At 43.5% G+C, this 21004-nt stretch overlaps 1 protein-coding gene across 1 annotated transcript in view; it reads right to left on the reverse strand.

The window, feature by feature from the left end:
• Positions 1–21004, reverse strand: part of AFAP1 (actin filament associated protein 1) — a 151713-nt gene that overhangs the window by 49383 nt on the left and 81326 nt on the right. Inside the window, exons 6-7 of the mRNA XM_068543488.1 lie at positions 18702–18881; positions 2426–2521 (exon numbers count right to left, since the gene is read on the reverse strand). Of these exons, the coding sequence (XP_068399589.1) occupies positions 2426–2521; positions 18702–18881 (276 nt within the window). The remainder of the gene's footprint in view (positions 1–2425; positions 2522–18701; positions 18882–21004) is intronic.

Here is a 21004-nt window from a genome sequence, read left to right on the forward strand (position 1 = left end):
TGTGCTCCGCAACAAGAGAAGCCACGATAGTGAGAGGCCCGCGCACCGCGATGAACAGTGGCCCCCGCTTGCCCCAACTAGAGAAAGCCCTCGCACAGAAACGAAGACCCAACACAGCCAAAAATTAATTAATTAAAAAAAGAAAAAAAAAAAAGAATTATGGCTTTAGTGGGACCCTAGTATGTGCCATATTCCAGTGATAGTAGGATTGAAAGCCCAGCTCTCAGGCCACGAAGCACCCCTGGGATCCGGGTCAACAGGTCCAGCCAGGCACTAACAATACCACCTTAGAAACCAAGATAGTAAAAGAGAACTGCCGATTCCCATGTGAGTGGGTGAAAGAACAACCCTGACGTATTGCTGATGAGAACCAGCATCAAAGTTTGAATAGGATCAAACTTTTGGAAAGTAACTTGCTTAGCCCCATGAATCAAAATCTTTAAAAATTCTATCCTTTGGTCTAGTAAGCCAGCTTCTAGGAATCTTTTCTCAGGTAATAGTCAGAGAAGCAGCAAAGATTTACACAAAAGTGTCAGGTTATTTTACACGACTCAAAAAAGAAAAAAAAGAGCCTAGTTGGGGGGGGGGTATATAAATAATAGAGTTATATGAATTTGATATTATTCAGGTGATAAAAATGCAAACATGCTTGTTGCATGTTACGTGTTTTCAAAAACCTGGAAAACTGCTAATAGTATAAAGGTTAACTGAAAAGAAAAAAGGAAAAAGCATAAGAAATTTTATGCATCAGATTATCCAAACTGTAAAAGAAACACATGAATAGAAAAAAACTGGTTTAAAAACATGCAGAGCTTTGAGAGGAGCTCTAGACTCCTAAGTGACTTTATCCATCCTATTTCTGTTTCTTTACTTCCTAAATTTTCTGCAGTGAGCAGGCATTAGTTTTGTAATCAGGAAAAAAGAGAAATAGGCCTGCTATGTCACAATTATCAGGGTGAGGGTTGTGAGGTTAACTTTATATGTCAACTTGGAGGGTGTCTGTGGATGAAACTAACATTTAAACTGGTGAACTGTGGGGCTTCCCTGGTGGTGCAGTGGTTAAGAATCTGCCTGCCAATGCAGGGGACATGGGTTTGAGCCCTGGTCCGGGAAGATCCCACACACCGCGGAGCAACTAAGCCCGTGAGCCACAACTACTGAGTCCGCGTGCCACAGCTACTGAAGCCCGCATACCTAGAGCCCGTGCTCCGCAACAAGAGAAGCCACTGCAATGAGAAGCCTGCGCACCGCAACAAAGAGTAGCCCCGGCTTGCCGCAATTAGAGAAAGCCCGCGTGCAGCAACGAAGACCAACACAGCCAAAACTAAATAAATAGATAAATAAATAAAATAAATTTTAAAAAATAAAAAGTAAATTGGTGAACTTTGAGTAAGCAGATTGCCCTCCATAGTGTAGGTGGGTCTCACCCAAGCAGTTGAAGGTCTGAATTAAAAAAATAAAAAATGGGCCTCCCAAGCAAGGGGGGGGGGGGGGCAGGGGGGCAGTCCTCCCGAAGACTTCACCTGCGCCATCAGCTCTCCTAGGTCTCCAGCCTAAGGCCCCACGATGCAGATTTTGGACTCACCTGTCTCCATAACCTTGTGAGCCAATTCCTCATAATAAATCTCTCAGTATGTATATAACTGTATATGTAGAATTTTATTTTTATTGAAATTTTATGTATATTTTATAATATATATAAAATTTGTGTACCCATACATACATACACACCCCACTGGTTCTGTTTCTCTGGAGAACTCTGACTAAAACAAGACTAGACAAAAAAGGATCTGTTCACTGGTAGGGCAGGGGCCAAAGAGGGAGAGCTCAGAAAGTTCCTGAGACAGAGGCTACCGACAGAACACGGTGGGGCAGGAAGCCAGGGATCTCCATGGAAACGAGATCTCTGCACATACAGGCAAACAGAGCTCCATGAGGGACAGACAGCAGGAGTGCCAGGTTCACGCGCTCTGGAAGGAAGGGCTAGCCCTACCCACCTGCTGCGTGCTCACGGCGCCCAAGTACAGAGCAGAGAAGGACAGGAAGTGTTACGCGTCTGTTGGGAATAAACCTCTGGGAAGGTGCACTGAAGAAGCACCTGCTGTATTCCAGAAGAACACAGAGCTGCCTGCGGATCTCATGCTGCTGTGTAACAGCAGGTGACCCTGATCACCTTAAATCCTGTGCCACCTTTACAGCCATTCCTGCATCTATAGCTGGGAAGAATAAAACTAACCATGCGATCTGTAAAACAGCTAACTTGAGCTTCGTACAGAGCAGGCAGAGAGGAAGCAGGCCTGCGTTATTTTTTTCCTTTTTTCTTTTTTCAACCAGAAGTGCTGAAACATCAGAGGTGTTATGAAAACTTCGAGGAAGGCCTGAGTTAACTGTAAGGTTAATTCCTAGAAAGAAACATGCCCCTTACCTTCTCCAGTTCTGCCTTGTGCACCGGGGAGCTGGAGGGGGGAGGACATTCCGAGTCTGCTGGCCCGCTGCAGCCGCTGTAGATCTCTCTGACCACCTGTGGTGAGTGCACAAGGGCAGAGATGGTTACACAAAGGTCCAAGCAGAGGCAGGAGGTGCGGTAGGAAAGTCCGAGGGGTCAGAGGCATCTGGATTTAAGCTCCAGGATGCCAGGCACTCGTTTGTTCATTCTTTCACTCCTCATTCACCGAATGTCTATCCCATCCTGGTACCGACAGAGGTTCTGGGATACAGAAGGGAACGGTGTACATGAGAGTCCTGTCCTCATGGGGCTTCCGCTCCAGTAGAAGTTAGATACCATGGTAAACAGCGAATATCACCAAAAAATGGAGGTAAGACAGCAGTCAGTGCTACAAAGAATAGAAGAGGGTCTTTAACAAAAAGGGGTGGCTGATTTAGATCAAGAGAGGCCTTCCTGGGATGACACGTGAGCTGACAGCTGAGCTCAATGACCAGAAGGATGCAGCCGCGTGAAGAACCGGCGGAAAGGGTTCTAGGCAGAGGGGACAAGGTGCAAGGCCCTGTGGTGGATGTGAAGAGCTTACGGAAGACCCAGAGTACCACGGGCCAGGAGATGGGCTGGGAGGGGCCAGCGGGAGCTCAACAGGCTGATGCTCTTGGCCGTGGATGGAATGAGCCGCCGGGGGGAGGGGGAGGCAAAGCAGGACGGAGACCCAGGAGAAGACCTCAAGCCGGTCAGGACATGGGGTGGAGCCAAAGGAGAGAAGCAGCCGGAAGAGTCTGAGCTGCAATGGACAGGGAAGCCAGAAGCAAACCAGAAGAGCTCACCTCCAAGAAGAGGGAGCAGGAGGGAGGGAGCTGGGAGAGACGGCAAGGCAGATGGTGCCCAGAGGAGTGTCTCTGAGGCAGGCGGAGGGACTGGGAGGGGGTGGGCACGGCCGGCCGGAGGGGACACCTAGGGAGGAGCTGAGCGGAGGAAGGCCTCTGCAGAGACAGGAGGGGGACGGGGCTCTAGAGAAGCAGGGGAGGATGCAGGAAGGCTGGCGCAGGCGGCAGCAGGAGTCTGAGGAGGCGCCTGACTGCTGTGTGAGGCAAGCACATCAGTACTGGCCGAGAGGCGGGTCCCCTCTCTGACCTCAGCGTCCTTACTAGAAAAGGAAGGCGTTATCAACATGACCTGCCTTGTACTTATGGCTGAATGAAGAGAAAACGTGACCCTGTATGCAAGATGCCTCAGCCAGCACCTGCATGTGTACGTTGAAGACATGGTGGCCGCTGTCACCAGCACCATCATCACTGCCAAGCACCTGTACGGTTTATGCTGAGAGCTCAGAAAGGGATCCTGGCCCAGACCCGCAGGTGTCAGGACCATCTTGCGGCACTACTGGCAATCACAGCCACCCCTGCGGCCACCCACTGTCCCTTCCGTCCTTCCTGAGCTCCTGGCAAGGAGCTGGGCGTGGTTCTGATCACTGGGGACATGCAGCAAACAAGACAGACAAGCTCCCGGGTTGGTGCAACTTACACTCTGGTGAATGCAGAGCTAGCAGGCAAAGCTTTCAAAATGTCTTCTATTCTTTTTGGAACTAAGCTGCAATTTGGGTTCAACCCAAGTGCCTTCGGAGAAAAAAATAAAAAAGCAATGCCAAAGCCCCAGCTATCTGTGTAGTGACTTTGCAATATGATCTCAGCAGACACATCCAGATTCCCTTGGCTTGCTCTGGGCTTGGGATGGGAGCCAGGAACTGACAGGAGGCCGGGACAGCATTTCCAGCCATCCTGCGCTCAGCTGCTTCACGAAAAAGCAACGGAGTGAGGTCCACGTTGGAGAATAAAACAGGAAAAAAAGGAAAAGAAGAAACCCAGAGAGCTTGCTGCAATGTTTTTCTCCTTGTTGAGTCTGAGGTGTGAAAACGTAAGCAAAGGTGACCCCAGCCCAGGTGACCTGCGCCTCCTGAATGTCTCCGAGCGGAAAAGATTCCCTTAGTTTCGCGTTTCATGCTAATTTCACTGCTGCTTTTTTTGCAGCAGGTCTTTATTCCCTCACCTCCCCTGTGTTTCTCAAACCTTCAGCTGACAAGGCACACTTTTATCTGACCTAAGGATGAGACTTTTTCTTCCCTCTTGGGAAAGGGTATAATGCAATGGAAAACTCCTGGGCTTCTGCATCTGATGGGAGCTGGGGTTGAAACCCCAGTCCCACCACCAGCTCCAGAGGCACGGCTGAGCCACCCAGGCTGTGAGCCTCCGTCTCAGAACGTGTGAAAGCGACGCCCACTGGGACAGCTCAACAAGGACGCCAACGTGCGCTCTCTTCTCACGACCAGAGCGGTACATACACGAAAATGCGTTCAATTGTACACACACTGCTAAGGGTCTCGAGGTCCTTGTTTCACACTAGAAGGTTAAACCCCACAAAACACTACCTGCAGAAACCTATCTCTGGCAAAAGCTTTTATGCAAAACACAGTTGTCTTTTTTCTTTCCTTTTTCTTTTTCTTTTTTCCAAAGGGGGAAGGATCTACGAAGCTCCAGTCAGATCTCAGGTATCTCCTGGAGAAGGTGTGCTCCCCTCTCGGCTGGACGGGACTCATCCTTCGTGAGCAGCCGGGGTCCCCCGTGACCAGGAAGCCTGCTCGGACCCTCCCACGTGGGACACAACGCGGCTGCCCCTCCACGGGCCACGCACGGCACTCAGGCCCTGGTCACGGGCATCCTGGACCCGCAGGTCTGCTGCTTCTATCAAGCCGGGCTCACTTTCAGAGAAGGGGCTCCGTCTCACTTAGGCTGGTATTCCCAATGTCTAGCACATAACAGCGACTAAAAAAAAGTTTGATGAAAGAAAAAGAGGAGGGAATGAAGAGATAAATTCGACCTGAAATTTCCTATGAGAAAAAAAAAAAAAAAGGTGTGAATGAAAAACAGAAGGAAAGAGACTAGGCCATCACATGAGAAAAGTAAAGCCTTGTGACAAAGTTTCCCTAGCCCTCTGCATAGATTCCTAAAATCCTCAGGGACGGGGAAGTTTTAAAAAATAAAAGAGAGGGAGGGCACTTCCCTGGTGGTGCAGTGGTTAAGAATCCGCCTGCCAATGCAGGGGACACGGGTTCGAGCCCTGGTCCGGGAAGATCCCACGTGCCGCGGAGCAACTAAGCCCATGCGCCACAACTACTGACTGAGCCCGCGCTCTAGAGCTCGAGAGCCACAACTGCTGGGCCCACGCACCTGGAGCCCGTGCTCCGCAACACGAGAAGCCACCGCAATGAGAAGCCCGCGTGCAGCAACGAGGAGTAGCCCCGGCTCGCCGCAACTAGAGAAAGCCAGCGCGTAGCAACGAAGACCCAACGCAGCCAAAAATTAAATTAATTAATTAATTAAAAAAAAAAAAAGAGAGAGAGAAAGAAAAAGAGCATCAGCTAAAAGCCATGCCTGCAGCACCAACACATCCCAGCCTCGCCAACTTCCTCCCACTCTCCTGGTCACTGGACTGTCCCCTCCACTCTCCCCCGTCCCATATCAGGTCCTGTTTTTCCCGCAAACAAACGTTTGGGGAACTGAGGAATCTCTGAAGACCTGAAGCCAGGGGAGGTTACTGAGCCGTCAAAGCCAACTCACAAAATGCAATCACCCTTCTGAGAAGCCTTTCCTGATGAAGCCAACCCAAATATCCGCATGCTTACAATGCTGTACATAGATCAACTATACCCCTTCCTCCCTATTAGTTTCTCCCTTCTAGAACTTAAATTCCTCGTGGAGAGAATAGAATGAGGTGGATTCGGTAGACCAGAGGAGACCCAGCACGCCTGGGGCCAGGTGGGGTTATTCATCGTATCCCAGCAACATGAGACTATTTAATAACAGTAATTACATCCCAGGTACAGAGAAAGGCACTGCTGAAAAGATCAACGAGAGAAACCAGCCTTTCTTTCCGTGGGTTTTATCAAACGGTTGGATTATTTCAGGTTATCTTCATGAAACTGTCTTTCTTCTCTGATCGCTGTTTATTGCCATATTGCCCCTGCAGAGTTCATTCAGAAGTAGTAAATAAAAGGTTTATGACCCGATTTCTCAAATAGCTGCAAATGAGGTTTTTATACTAATATACTTCTTTTGAAAGAGCCATGTTCTGTGAGAAGTTTAATACGTATTTAAAAGAACTGGATCCAAATTCAGAATCACAAATCTCTCAAAATACAAATTGTTATATGTTCTGTGGTATTTTTGTTTGCTTTTAACTTGAGCCTGCATCTCCAGAAACACAATCTCTGCACATTTTTTAAGGAAATCTGACCGCTGCATTTCTGGGAACATTGACTCTTGTCTTCCGAGTGAGCCCCAACAAGATGGCTCATGTTTTCAGCATCTGTACACACACACACACCAAGAGTGAACTTTGGCAAGAGCTGCTGGTAATGGAAGTTGCAGACCAAAAGGACAGAAACAAATTTGGTAACGATCCTTGAAGAAGTGTCTGTCAAGTCCCGTACTGGCCCAACAAAAGCCCCAGGCTTCTCATACCTGACAGAGGGAGTGTGTGTGACTTACCGAAAAGGTCTTTAATTGTTACACTGAAGCCACGTTTCGAAATACTGAACACCTGGATAATAGGTTTAGGACAGTATGGGAGAAGAGGAGTTTATATGAATAAAAGACTTGGCATCCGTTTTACAAAGCAATTCATGTCAGAGAGTTGTTAGAATTTTCACAGAAGGAATCCTAAGACGTGATACTAATAAATCACAAATTTCAACTGTTTGTTACAGTTCTAAGAGTGTGTTTATATAACTTTTTCATTCTAGCTTTTTGACCATTCTGATCAGTGTTATTTCCACTTGATAGATAAATGGGAAAGAGTTTGCTGACCAAAAATATCATAATGAGTTAAAGGCATTCGCAGAATATACTCCAGATTTCCAGACTTTTCATTCAATCTTCTGTCACTCTAACACGCTATCATCAAGATAAAGAAGGGTTGTTTCTTTTATATAGTTCTTTACGGAGAAGAATCTACTTCAATCATAAAGATGTGGCCTTGACAAGGTGAAATAAAAAAAACATGATGACAGCATTGACTTCTTACACATAAAACTATGATTTCAAAGTTTTTAATCATTTAGAAAAAAAAAGTTGGAAGCCACATACTAGCTGATTTCAAGGCTCTCTAAAGCTGCAGCAATCAAGACAATGTGGCGTTGACATGAGGATATACAAACAGACGAATGAAACAGAACAAGGAGCCCAGAAAAGGACCCACACATAACACAATCAACTGATTTCCAATCGTGGCAATTAAGTCCATTTCAATGGTACTAAAATAACTGACTATGCATATGGAAGAAAATGAATCTTGACTCCCACATCTCATCCTGTACATGAAAACCAATATGCATGAATCAGAGACCTAAATGTAAAGACTGAGCCAGTAAAATTCTGGAAGAAAATACAGGTTCTATCTTGGTGACTTGGAATATGCTAAAATTGGGGGGGGGGGGTGGTTTGGCAGGATGCAAAAAGTACTGACTATAGACGTAAAGACTGATACACCAGATTTCAGATTTAACAATTCCTATCCATCAAAAGGTACCATTAAGGAAGATAATTAATCTACATATTAATCAGAGAGTAATTCTTTAAGGCAAGAAACACTGAGAGGAAGAGGGTTTTCAGGTTTTAACTACCAGTAAATATAACCATTTAAATTTTGTATGCAACAAATAACATAGCCTCAAAAATATTAAGCAAAAACTAACAGAAATAAAAAAGACATAGATAAATTCATAATCAAAGTGGTAGATACTCCCACATCTCTCCCTTTGAGTAACTGATAAAACAAATAAATAAATTAGTAAGGATATAGAAGATTTGAACATGACAACTAATGACTGTGATCTAACAACCATATATAGAAGAGTAACCCAAGCAAATGCATAATACACATCCCTTACAAGTAGACACTGAACACATACCAAAACTGACAACATGTTGAGCAATAAATCAAGTCTATAAATTTCTACTTTGTGAAACCATATACAGTTCTGTGACTAGAGTGGAATTAAACTAGAAATGTAAAACAATCAGATAATTTTTTTAAAAATCACTGAATACTTGGAAACTAAGCAATATATTCCCAAATAAACCATTAGTAAAAAAGGGAATCACAACAGAAATTAGGAAATATTTTAAATTGAATGATAGGGGACTTCCCTGGTGGTGCAGCGGTTAAGAATCTGCCTGCCAATGCAGGGGACACGGATTCGATTCATGGTCTGGGAAGATCCCATGTGCTGTGGAGCAACTAAGCCTGTGTGCCACAACTACTGCGCCTACGCTCTAGAGCCCACGTGCCACAACTACTGAAGCCCGTGCACCTAGAGCCCGTGCTCTGCAACAAGAGAAGCCACTGCAATGAGAAGCCCACACACCGCAACAAAGAGTAGTCCCCACTCGCTGCAACTAGAGAAAGTCCACACACAGTAACAAAGACCCACTGCAGCCAAAAAACAAAACAAAAAAACGATTAAACTGAATGATAAAAACACACACACAAAAAATCAAAATAGAGGATGCAGCTAAAACTGTACTTAGAGGGAAATGCATAGCTTTAAATCCATACACACACACACACACACACACACACACACACACACACGGAAAGGGCTAACAATCAATTATCTAAGTACACAATTCAAGAAGTTGGGATAATTACAGAAAATTAAGCCAAAACAAAGTGAAAGAAGAGGATAACTTAATAAAATAGAAAACAATAGTACTATAGAGAAAAATGAACAGAGGAAAAATTTGGTTTTTTTTAAAGAGCTAATAAGATGGATAAACTTCTGGCAAGACTGATGAAGAAAAAAGGGCAGCACATGGTATCTTGACTTCTGGTTGCCACATAGAAAGGCACGCAGGCCACCACTCTCACCTTGACGACTAAAACAAGGTGGGTGAGCGCTAAAAAATATTCAGAGAGAATTTTTCAGAGAGACTACCCCAGCAAACCAAAGAGCTGGCCAGCATCAGGCCAAAAAGAAAACCAAGCTGGTCCAGAAAGCTACCATGTCTCTGTAGCATACAGAGACCTCCAGACTTCCACCACAGCTCAGAACCTGAGCCACGCTGATGGAAAATTCCAGATCCAGCCCTGAAACTACGTGAAGGCAAGAGCAAAGTGAATCAAAGTAAAGCTGCAGCCCAGTCCAGATCTGCCTCAACTACAGGTGAGACGGAGGCAGCCCACCTATGAGCAGCAGACGGGAGAAAGGACACACCCTTTTCTGAAGGAAACAGTAATTACTTCAGTCTCTACTGCTCTTTTACACAAAGCAGATGGAATACAATGTAAACTCATGAGACAAATTCAATAGAAACAGTCCTAGAGATGATCCAAACATCAGAATTACAAAAGACTTTAAAATAACTATGATAGGAAGTCAAAACAGATCGTGAAAAAGGCATTAAGACATGTGTGAAGAGACAGGGAATTTCAGAAGAGAGATGGAAACTATTTTTTTAAAAAAAGCAAAAAAAAATGCTAGAAATGAAAAATAGGATGTCACAAAAGAATAATTCATAAGATGGGCTTAAGGGCACACTGGACACAGAGGAGGAAAGGACCAGTAAACTTGAGGATGGGTAAATCTAAAGTGTCCACCCAAACTGAAACACACGGAAGAGTGAAGAAAAGCAGAACAGAGAAACCAAAATCCATGGGATATTCCAAATGACCTAACATGTACCAACAAATTTTAAAAGGAGAGGAGAGAAAAAATGAGCCAGAAAAATATTTGAAGAGACAATAGCCAAAAACGGTCCCAAACTGATGAAAGACATCAACCTACAGAACAAAAAAAAAACTCTGAGAAAGATAAAAACCTATAGAGCCACACCCAGACTCCTCACAGTCAACTGCTGAAAACCAAAGATTAAAAAAGCAAATCTTAAAGGGAGTCACGAAAAAAAAAAATGACACATCACATTCAAAGGCACAATTGATACAAGTGATGGCTAACTTCTCACCAAAAGTTAAGGGGAAATAAAGACATTTCCAGTCAAAGCTGAAAGGAGAAGAAAAAAACAAACAAACAAAAAGCGGAAAGGAGTTATTTCCAAAAGGTCTGCTCTATAAGAAATCATTTTATTTTAATAATTTCTTTAGGGTGAAAGGAAAGGATGATACTACATGGAGGCCCTTCTTCAGGAAGGAACAAAGTAAGGGGAGATGCCTGGGAGAATACGAAAGACCTTTCTTGGGACTTCCCTGGCAGTCCAGTGGTTAAGACTCTTCCACTGCAGGGGGCGCAGGTTTGATCCCTGGTCGGGGAACTAAGATCAACCTTTCTTCAAGGACACACAGGGTCAGGTTCTATGAGCTAAAGTATACAATAAACTTGTTTGTGATCCTCCTTGAGAAGTCTGGCAAAACCACAACGATACTCTCCTAGCACATTAAATCATGCTGAAAAACTCTTTTCAACTGTATTCCTCTAAAACTGGTTGAAACCAGGAGGTGCCGTAAAACCCCTACATTACCCAGCAAGGGAGTGGGGGAGAAAAGCAAGAAAAGGACGGATGCAATTTACCAAGGTCAGCGCTAGGACTCTCATGGCTTCTCCTTAGAAAAGGACAGTGGTGTCTACAGTGCAGCCAATTTCCTTTCAACATCCTCTTTGGTATAGACCTTTAAGAGTCGTTTTGGGATGTTTATTAATTTATTTGCAATAGGGGATATGGCAGATGACTGGCACATGGTTTCCTCTCTGTGGGCACACAGGAAGATGTTTCCCAGACTCCTTGCAGGTCTGGGCAAAGGAGGGTGGGAGGAAGGGATGTGAACACTCGTAGCTCTGGCCCCTAAAAACAGCCTGCTGTCATCTTGATTTCCAAACAGATTTCAACAGGAGCTTGTATGTTTACTAACACCACCAATAATAGCAGCTTGCACTTACATATGTGCTCATACAGGCGAGGTGTTCTCCTAAACACTTTATATCTTTTTTTTTTTAAATTTTTATTTATTTACTTATGGCTGTGTTGGGTCTTCGTTTCTGTGCGAGGGCTTTCTCTAGTTGCGGCGAGCGGGGGCCACTCTTCATCGCGGTGCGCGGGCCTCTCACTGTCACGGCCTCTTTTGTTGCGGAGCACGGGATTCAGACGCGCAGGCTCAGTAATTGTGGCTCACGGGCCTATTTGCTCCGCGGCATGTGGGATCTTTCCAGATCAGGGCTCGAACCCGTGTCCCCTGCACTGGCAGGCAGACTCTCAACCATTGCGCCACCAGGGAAGCCCCAACACGTTATATCTTAACGTGGTTGCAGCCTCACAACAACTCTAAAAAGCAGACACTACTTTCAACCCCTCGCATTTTCATAGATGAGAAAACTGAGGCACGGGGAAGTCAAGGAGCTCATCTAAGACACTCAGTGAGTGACTGGCGGGGCGGAGGTCAGAACCCAGCGTCGGACTCCAGTCTGAGCTCTAGCGAAACTGTCTTTCTGCACAGTGCTGGCTCACCACCTTCTCCTTCCCGGCTCCTTTACAGTTATTATAATGAATTTCAGAAGCAGTTATAAGAGTCAAATAAAACTTTAGTGGAAATGGCTGTGGAATGCCATTACCTTAACAGCCTGTCTGCCTGCAGAAACACTTACTTGCTCTCCAACGCTCTCTTCCATGAGGACTTTTATCCAAGTGGAAATGAGCAGGCTGGGCTAGAGCTGTGATTACCAAACCTGGCTTGGCCTCGGGCATTGGGAGGTTCCTTAAAAATAGATTTCTGAGCAGAATATCTACAAAAAGGGCAAAGGATATAAACAGACAGTTCACAGAAACAGTAATACAGCCATAGGCTCTTGAACCCTATAAAAAGATGCTCAATGTCATTCATAATGAGAGAAATGCAGATTAAAACTAGATGAGATATCATTTTCCCTTATCGGGCTGGCAAAAATTCAAAAGTTGGTAACACAGGCTGCTGGCAGGACAGTAGGGGGAAAAGGCACTCACACGCTGTTGGGGGGAAAAGGCACTCACACGCTGTTGGGGGGAAAAGGCACTCACACGCTGTTGGGGGTAAAAGGCACTCACATGCTGTTGGGGGGAAAGGCACTCACATGCTGTTGGGGGGAAAAGGCACTCACACACTGTTGGGGGGAAAAGGCACTCACACGCTGTTGGGGGGAAAAGGCACTCACATGCTGTTGGGGGGAAAAGGCACTCACACGCTGTTGGGGGGAAAGGCACTCACATACTGTTGGTGGGAAGGTAAACTGGTAAACCTACAAAGTGATTCAACTGTATCCCCAAATTACAATTGCTTATAACCTTCATGCAGACAATTCCTCTGTTTGGAAATGCAGTCTACAGACTAGCAAAACTGTGAGATGATGCGGGCACAGGATTAACATTACAGAAACTCCCTGTCACATCAAAAGAATGACAACAACCCAATATCCACAACTAGAAGATAAGATTTTTTTAAAGTATATTCTATTTATAAAATGAAATGCTATGTATTGTAAAAGAGAATAAGTGCTCTATTCTCTAACTTGGAGGAAAAAAAATCTCCAAGATGCTCTATTTAGGAAAAAAAAACAAGGTGCAGAACCTTGTTTCTGCACCCTTTTTATGAGGGTTGGGGGACGGGTATTGAAATTTGCATTTCTGTTTGTTGCATAGGTACAAAGAAACTCAAAGGAGACATACAAAGTGTCTGCTCTCACACATTGCTGGTAGAAGGACAACTGTACAAACAACCCTGGAGAACAATTTGTGAGGCTCTGGTAATGCTGAAGATGTGCACATATCCACACCAGCAATTCCAATATACGGTCTCCATCCTAGAGAAACCAGCACATCGAGACCAGGTGACCCGCACGAGAACGCTCACTGAACACTGCCCGTGACAGTGAGAGGGTGCAAGCAAATGAGTGAGTGAAAAAAGCAGGCTGCAGAACACGTGCAGTTTGAAGCCATTTACATGGAAATTTTAAACATGAAAAATAATATCATTTCTTGTTTATGAGTACAGACATTGTAAGTAAAAAGTATTTCTAAAGTATACCTAGATAATAATAAAGACCAAATTCAAGATATAAGTGACCTTGGAAGAGGGAGAGAATTTTTATTTTTAATGATTAACATCTTTACTAATGATAAAGCCCTTATAAATGGTTCAGAAAGAATAAAAAGACACAGTCGAGGGAGAGAGAATTAATAGGGCAGGCGTGTTTCAATTACATCTGTGGCTTTCTGGATCTTAAAAAGGGTAAAATATGTAAAGGAAAAAGAAAAAAAAATTCTTAGGTCCCAAATGAATCTAATCATTAGGGATCTGTTTTTTTGTTTTTTGGTTGTTTTTTTTTTTTTAATTTCCAGTTGATTCTGATAAGGCAGCCAATCTAATGACAATATCTGGATGAAACTAAACTAAAACATCTCAGGTCTCTGCTGATTTTAAAAAATTAAAATTCTGTAACTGATTGATTGAAACTAGTTTTGTCATCAGACTTCCATTTCTAATCAAGACTTCTTAGGTTCTTGTATTATAATATGCAATGGAAGTAAAGCACAAACATTCAGTGGAGTAATTAATCAATTTAAACCCTTTAGAAAAAGATAATTTACCATGTATTTACTTCTTTTTAAAGCAATATCAGCAAATGCTAAAACGTTTTTGCAGTTAAGCTCCCATTGACAGAGTCATCATTCTATAATTAGCTGAGTGCCTGTGATCTGTATCTCACATCTGTTGAAATAAGGTGTAAGAAGACTATTTCACTCCATCAGCACCTGACATCTTGAAAAAGTTTTGTCTTTGTCTGTTTGTGAGCTGCAATGTCAGCTCATTGTTATTTCCCAACGAAACAGTAAAACCCAGTGAACGCTAGATGACTTCATGTTAGACCAATATCATTAACAAGGGAGCTACTCTTTAGTATGCATAAAATACTCAACAAACTATGAGAACAGATGGAAAAGAGAAGAAAGCTTAGGTTTCAGAGTGTCCTTTCTTGGGTTCTCCACTAGGGTACAGGTAAACACAAAAATGCAGAAGGCCAGATACAGGTAACCAAGAGTGGGACCAGGTGAAGAAAACAGAATCATATATAAGGCTCCTCGTTTATTTCCTCATTCTTTCCCTCCTTACTGAAGGAATGGTGCTAAGAACCTAGAAGAGAGGAATAAAAAGAGAAAATGGCAAATTGTCAAGATGGCCCAGCAGAATGAACATGAAAATGAAAATGAAGCCAGGAAATCCAGAGGTCAACTCCTGGCTCCATCAATTGGTTGATCACTGTGACATCCCGTCTACCTGGGACTTGGTATGTCACCTGTAAAATGAAATGGCCAATAGTAACACCTTCTAAAGGCAGCCGTTTTGAGGATTAAGAGATAATAATGATGGAAAAGTGCTTTGGTAACACCAGTGGTTGACATGTAACGTATTAAGATTCTGTGTCTGGAAGGCTAAGCAAGCTCAGCAGCAGAAACTCCTGATCACGGGACTCCCATTAAAAAAAAAAACACTCTGCTCCACCTCCCAAATTACAGAGATGAGAAAAGCCACATCTATGTGTTCTGCCCCAACAGAAACGATCATTGCTGTCATCACAGAGTCTGACCCTTATACTTCCCTGGGGGATGAGAGGGAAGTGAGGCTCAAGGTTGAAAGGACGCTGGCATGTTGTAAGAACCATTGTTATAAAATGTCTCATCAGGCTTTCCCACCCGCTCCCAACCGGTTTTTCAAAGCAAGTACTAGCAGGCAATGATGGACCAGAAGGTTTGGACCAACTCTCCTGATAAAGACAATGAGGAAAGCAAGATGAAACATACACAGCATCTTCCTAAGAGCAAGAAAGAGCTATTATCACAGTGTGGAATTACCTGGCCATGATCCAGAAGTAGATGGCAATCTGGAGAGGTAGCCCAGCAGCCGGGACTGCCTTTGATACCCCCCAGAGGAGGTAGCCAAGAAGCCAGGTAGCACTCTGACAGCTCTGGCAGAATAGGGACCGAAAGCTGGAGTCCAGGGCTCGCCAAGGATGAGGCCCCTGGCAAAACCCTCACACTTAATATTAGGGCCCCAAGATTAGGAGCTGGAGTAAGACTGAAATAAAAATAAGCCTGCCCTTGAATGGACTGCAGGCTGACTTCAAGTCACCTGGATGGCTCTGAAAATCTCAAGCTCTGAAATTAAATTAAACTGATTTTGGTGACCTACTGCCCCCTCAAGCATGTGGCACAGGCAAATGCTCTGGGATAGAAAAGAGCACTGTGCTGAGAATCAGATTATTTCTATAGGGACAACTAGATACCCACAAGAAAAAGAATGAAATTGGACCCCTACCTCACACTACAAGCAAAGACTACATCAAAATGGATCACAGGCTAAATTTATGAGCTAACACTATAAAGCTATTACAAGAAAATATAGGTGTAAATCTTAAGGCCTAGGATTAAACAATGGTTTCTTAGAAATGACACGAAAAGCAATAAAAAGGAATGAAATATTAACACATATACAACATGGATGAACCTTGAGAACATTATGCTAAGTAAAAGAAGACAGTCACAAAAGGACACATGTTGTTATGAGTGCGTTGGCAAATCTGTAGGGACAGAAAGCAGATGAGTGGTTGTCTGGGGCTGGGGGTGGGGGAAATGACTGCTACTACAGTGAGGACAGCTTTTCTCTTTGGGTTCACGAAAATGTTCTGAAATTAGATTATGGTGATAGCTGCACAACTCCGTGAATATACTAAAAACCACTGAATCATATGTTAAAAGGATGAATTGCATGATATGTGAATTATACTTCAATAAGCTGTTATTAAAAATAATTATAATAATTTTTTTCCAAATATAATGTCCAGCATGATTATTAGATAACCTGGCATGCAAGAAGACAAAATGACATGAACAAGAAAAGGCACAACAGATAACAGAATCAGGTCCAAACTCAACCAAAACCACTGTCAAAACAATTATGTCTGTTATGTGCTTATTATTGGAGAGAAAAGCCAAACAAACATTCCTAAAAAGAAACAACTAAAAATTCAAGAACTGGAAACTACCATAACCAAAATTAAGAATCCAGTGAACGGGAACAAACTTAACAGCAGATTAGATACAGCTAAAAGAGACATAGTGAGCTGGAAAGTAACAAGAAAAAATTAACCAGACTAAAGGGAAAAAAAGGATAGTAAAACACAAAGAGAAGATAAAAGTGGAATATAGTGAAAAAGTCTAACACATATTTAAATTAGTTGGGGGAGAGGAGGAAATGAGGCAAAGTTATATTTTAAGGGAAATGGCTGAAAATTTTTTCCAAACAGAAAAGTACCAATCCACAGATTTAAAAATCCCAGGGAATCCCAAACAGAATAAATAAAAAAGAATTGACATCCAGACACAATAAAGTGAAACCAGAAAATCAAAGTAAAAGAGAAAGCTCTATCCTCCTTGGAGAAATGTCTATTTAGGTCTTCTGCCTATTTTTGGATTGGGTTGTTTGTTTTTTTGATACTGAGCTGCATGAGCTGCTTGTATACTTTGGAGATTAACCCTTTGTCAGTTGCTTCGTTTGCAAATATTTTCTCCCATTCTGAGGGTTGTCTTTTCATCTTGGTTATGGTTTCCTTTGCTGTGCAAAAGCTTTTAAGTTTCATTAGGTCCCATTTGTTTATTTTTGTTTTTATTTCCATTTCTCTAGAAGGTGGGTCAAAAAGGATCTTGCTGTGATTTATGTCAAGAGTGCTCTGCCTGTGTTTTCCTCTAAGAGTTTTATAGTGTCTGGTCTTACATTTAGGCCTTTAATCCATTTTGAGTTTATTTTTGTGTATGGTGTTAGGGAGTGTTCTAACTTCATTCTTTTACATGTAGCTGTCCAGTTTTCCCAGCACCACTTATTGAAGAGGCTGTCTTTTCTCTATTGTACATTCTTGCCTCCTTTATCAAAGATAAAGTGACCATATGTGCATGGGTTTATCTCTGGGCTTTCTATCCTGTTCCATTGATCTATATTTCTGTTTTTGTGCCAGTACCATACTGTCTTGATTACTGTAGCTTTGTAGACATTTCCCCAAAGAAGATATACAGATTGCCAACAAACACATGAAAGGATGCTCAACATCACTAATCATTAGAGAAATGCAAATCAAAACTACAATGAGGTATCACCTCACACTGGCCAGAATGGCCACCATCAAAAAATCTACAAACAATAAATGCTGGAGAGGGTGTGGAGAAAAGGGAACCCTCTTGCACTGGGAATGTAAATCGATACAGCCACTATGGAGAACAGTATGGAGGTTCCTTAAAAAACTAAAAATAGAACTACCATATGATCCAGCAATCCCACTACTGGGCATATACCCAGAGACAACCATAATTCAAAAAGACACATGCACCCCAGTGTTCATTGCAGCACTACTTACAATAGCCAGGACATGGAATCAACCTAAGTGTCCATCAACAGATGAATGGATAAAGAAGATGTGGCACATATATACAATGGAATATTACTCAGCCAGAAAAAGAAACGAAATTGATTTATTTGTAGTGAGGTGGACAGACCTAGAGTCTGTCATACACAGTGAAGTAAGTCAGAAAGAGAAAAACAAATACCGTATGCTAACACATATATATGGAATCTAAAAAAAAAAAAAAAGGTTTTGAAGAACCTAGGGGCAGGACAGGAATATAGATGCAGATGTAGAGAATGGACTTGAGGACACAGGGAGGAGGAAGGGTAAGCTGAGTCGAAGTGAGAGAGTGGCACGGACATATATCCACTACCAAATGTAAAATAGATAGCTAGTGGGAAGCAGCCGCATAGCACAGGGAGATCATTGGTGCTTTGTGACCACCTAGAGGGGTGGGATAGGGAGGGTGAGAGGGAGACGCAAGAGGGAGGGGATATGGGGGTATATGTATACATATAGCTGACTCACTTTGTTACACAGCAGCAACTAACACAACAATGTAAAGCAATTATATTCCAATAAAGATGTTAAAAAAAAAAAAGAGAAAGCTCTAGAAGCAGCCTGTCAACAGGGGGTATATTGCCTTTTGAAGACAAAATTTAAAGTGATTAACCTCAAAGTAATCAGAATATTCCACTATGAAAGACAAAACTCTTCAGGTTAATCCATTGTTTGCCTACGCTTGGAAAAAAGTACAAGTTAAATAAAACAGATCTCAGAAAGAGGTTTGGGAAAGAAAATGCCTCAGAAACAAAAGCAACAAGTTACCTTCAGCCACTGCTCGGCCTGCTCCTTACTCTGGACAGCGAGAACAAGGGGGTCTGTGCCCTGCTGAGTAATTTTCAATTCGTGCTTCTTCTTTTTGCTGTCTTTTGGGATGTATGTAATGTTGCAGCCTTGGAGCGGCAGTTCCATCTGGGGCTGCTGGTCCTTGGAGCTTTTGTAGCACTGCATTGGACAGGAGAAATCAAAGTTAGGCTGTAAGGAAGGCCAAGCAGAAACGCTGATAAAACTCCGGCACAATGAAAACGGGAGTACTGGCGAAGCACCTGAAGGTCCGACTGAAGGGTGGAGATACTCAGAGACTGCAAGAGCGACCTGCAGACACTGGGGCTCACATACAGGGCACCGCTCCACACCGACACCTCACCTCCGTGTGCGTGCAGAAACATCTGCTCGTTAATTCAGCAGAATTTACCAAGCGCCCAGGAGATGACTCAGTGGGAAACAAAGTCCCTGCTCCGATGGAGCTTATGTACTAGTGGAGCTTCCCGATTAAGCGACACGAATATATTAGATTTGCTGAAATGGCGCTGCCGCCCTAATGTGGGCAGACAGGACCTTGGGTACTTTACTTCACAACCTATGTTGTTTGGTGTCCTCCTATCCCACCCCTATCCTCCTTCTGAAAGACAGGTGAATGATTTTATGAAGAGTATACACATCAACATATAACGGACAAAAATGTCTGCAAAGCTGTGCTTTCTGGTTGAGTAGAGGGTCCAAAAGGCATGCTGTTCCGTTTGCATCACTGACATTCGCCCTAGAGCTTTCAGTGCTGTGGTGACACTGACACTGAGTTCCCATCACTCTCGCTTGACCTAGACCTCTCAAACCAGATCTTTGCCCAAAGGCTTCCCCTCCTGCCTTGGGTTCACTGCATTACTGGGGACCAAAAGCACACTCCGTAATGGCAATACATGGTCTAAGAGTTCAGGTATCTGGGTCCCAGCTCTGTTACTAATTTAATCTGGGTTCCCACAAGCTGTTTAAGCTTTCTGAGCCTGCTTTCTTTTTTGTGAAATGATTTATTGCTGTTTTTATTATTATTTTATTGAATTACATTATTATTAAATAATTAGCAACAATAACAGCGGCTACCAAATATTGAGTGTCTACCTTATATGAGGCATTTCATACATCTCATTTAATCGTCACGTTTGTCCATTTTGCAGATTAGGAAATTGAGGTTCAGGTGGTTGGGAAACTAGTCCAAAATCAGGCATCCTGAACAGTGGTAGAGCCAGGGCTCTAGCCCCAAACTTTGTGAGTGCAGAGCCTGCACCCAGGACCCTAATCCATCTACTGATGAAGGAATGAATGAACAGATACTTCTTTTCAGAAATGATTTCTAGAGCCCTTTCCTGTTTTACAGTTCTAAGACCTTGGCTCCTAAATGGCACAGGTATGGAAGATACCCACTTTTTTAAGAAGTAAAACTGATGGCCACCCTGCCTAAAAAGGAAGAAAAAAATACACCAAAAACAACTAATCTCAGGTTGCTATGAATGTTTACCATTTACCAGACTTTTCACATTCTCGGTATGTGCAAAAAAAAAAGTGAAAACGGTAGAAGGAATTGGAAAGGAAATTTTTTTTTTTTAATTAATGAATTTATTTATTTATTTTTGGCTGTGTTGGGTCTTTGTTGCTGTGCGCGGGCTTTCTCTAGCTGTGGCGAGCGGGGACTCCTCTTCGTTGTGGTGCGCAGGCTTCTCATTGCGGTGGCTTCTCTTGTTGTGGAGCATGGGCTCTAGGCTCGCGGGCTTCAGTAGTTGTGGCGCTTGGGCTTCAGTAGTTGTGGCTCGCGGGCTCTAGAGCGCAGGCTCAGTAGTTGCAGTGCACGGGCTTAGTTGCTCCGCGGCACGTGGGATCCTCCTGGACCAGGGCTCGAACCCGTGTCTCCTGCATTGGCAGGCGGATTCTTAACCACTGCACCACCAGGGAAGTCCCAGGAAATTTTATCGCTTATATTTTTCCTTAAGTTAAACACTTCAAAATGGATATGTTATCAGTAATACCATACAGTAACATCTGGAGCTCCCTGCAGGTTGGATTCCCAGGGACGATGGCTCTAAAACAGAGCAGCACACGGGATATTTATTAAGGGGCATTTATTTAAGAGCTATACCTGTAGGAGGAGAAGGAGGACTGGGCAGAGGAAGAAGGTAAGCGTCAGTGCAGTTCAAATACACGGCCCTGACGAACCCCACGGGAGCTCTGGAGCTGGACCGCGCCTGCAGGCTGGTCCCACGAGGCGGGGCATGCACACTCAGGCACCACAGGGGATG

The sequence above is a fragment of the Eschrichtius robustus genome, chromosome 4, assembly GCF_028021215.1.
Source record: "Eschrichtius robustus isolate mEscRob2 chromosome 4, mEscRob2.pri, whole genome shotgun sequence".
Lineage (NCBI taxonomy): Eukaryota > Metazoa > Chordata > Mammalia > Artiodactyla > Eschrichtiidae > Eschrichtius > Eschrichtius robustus.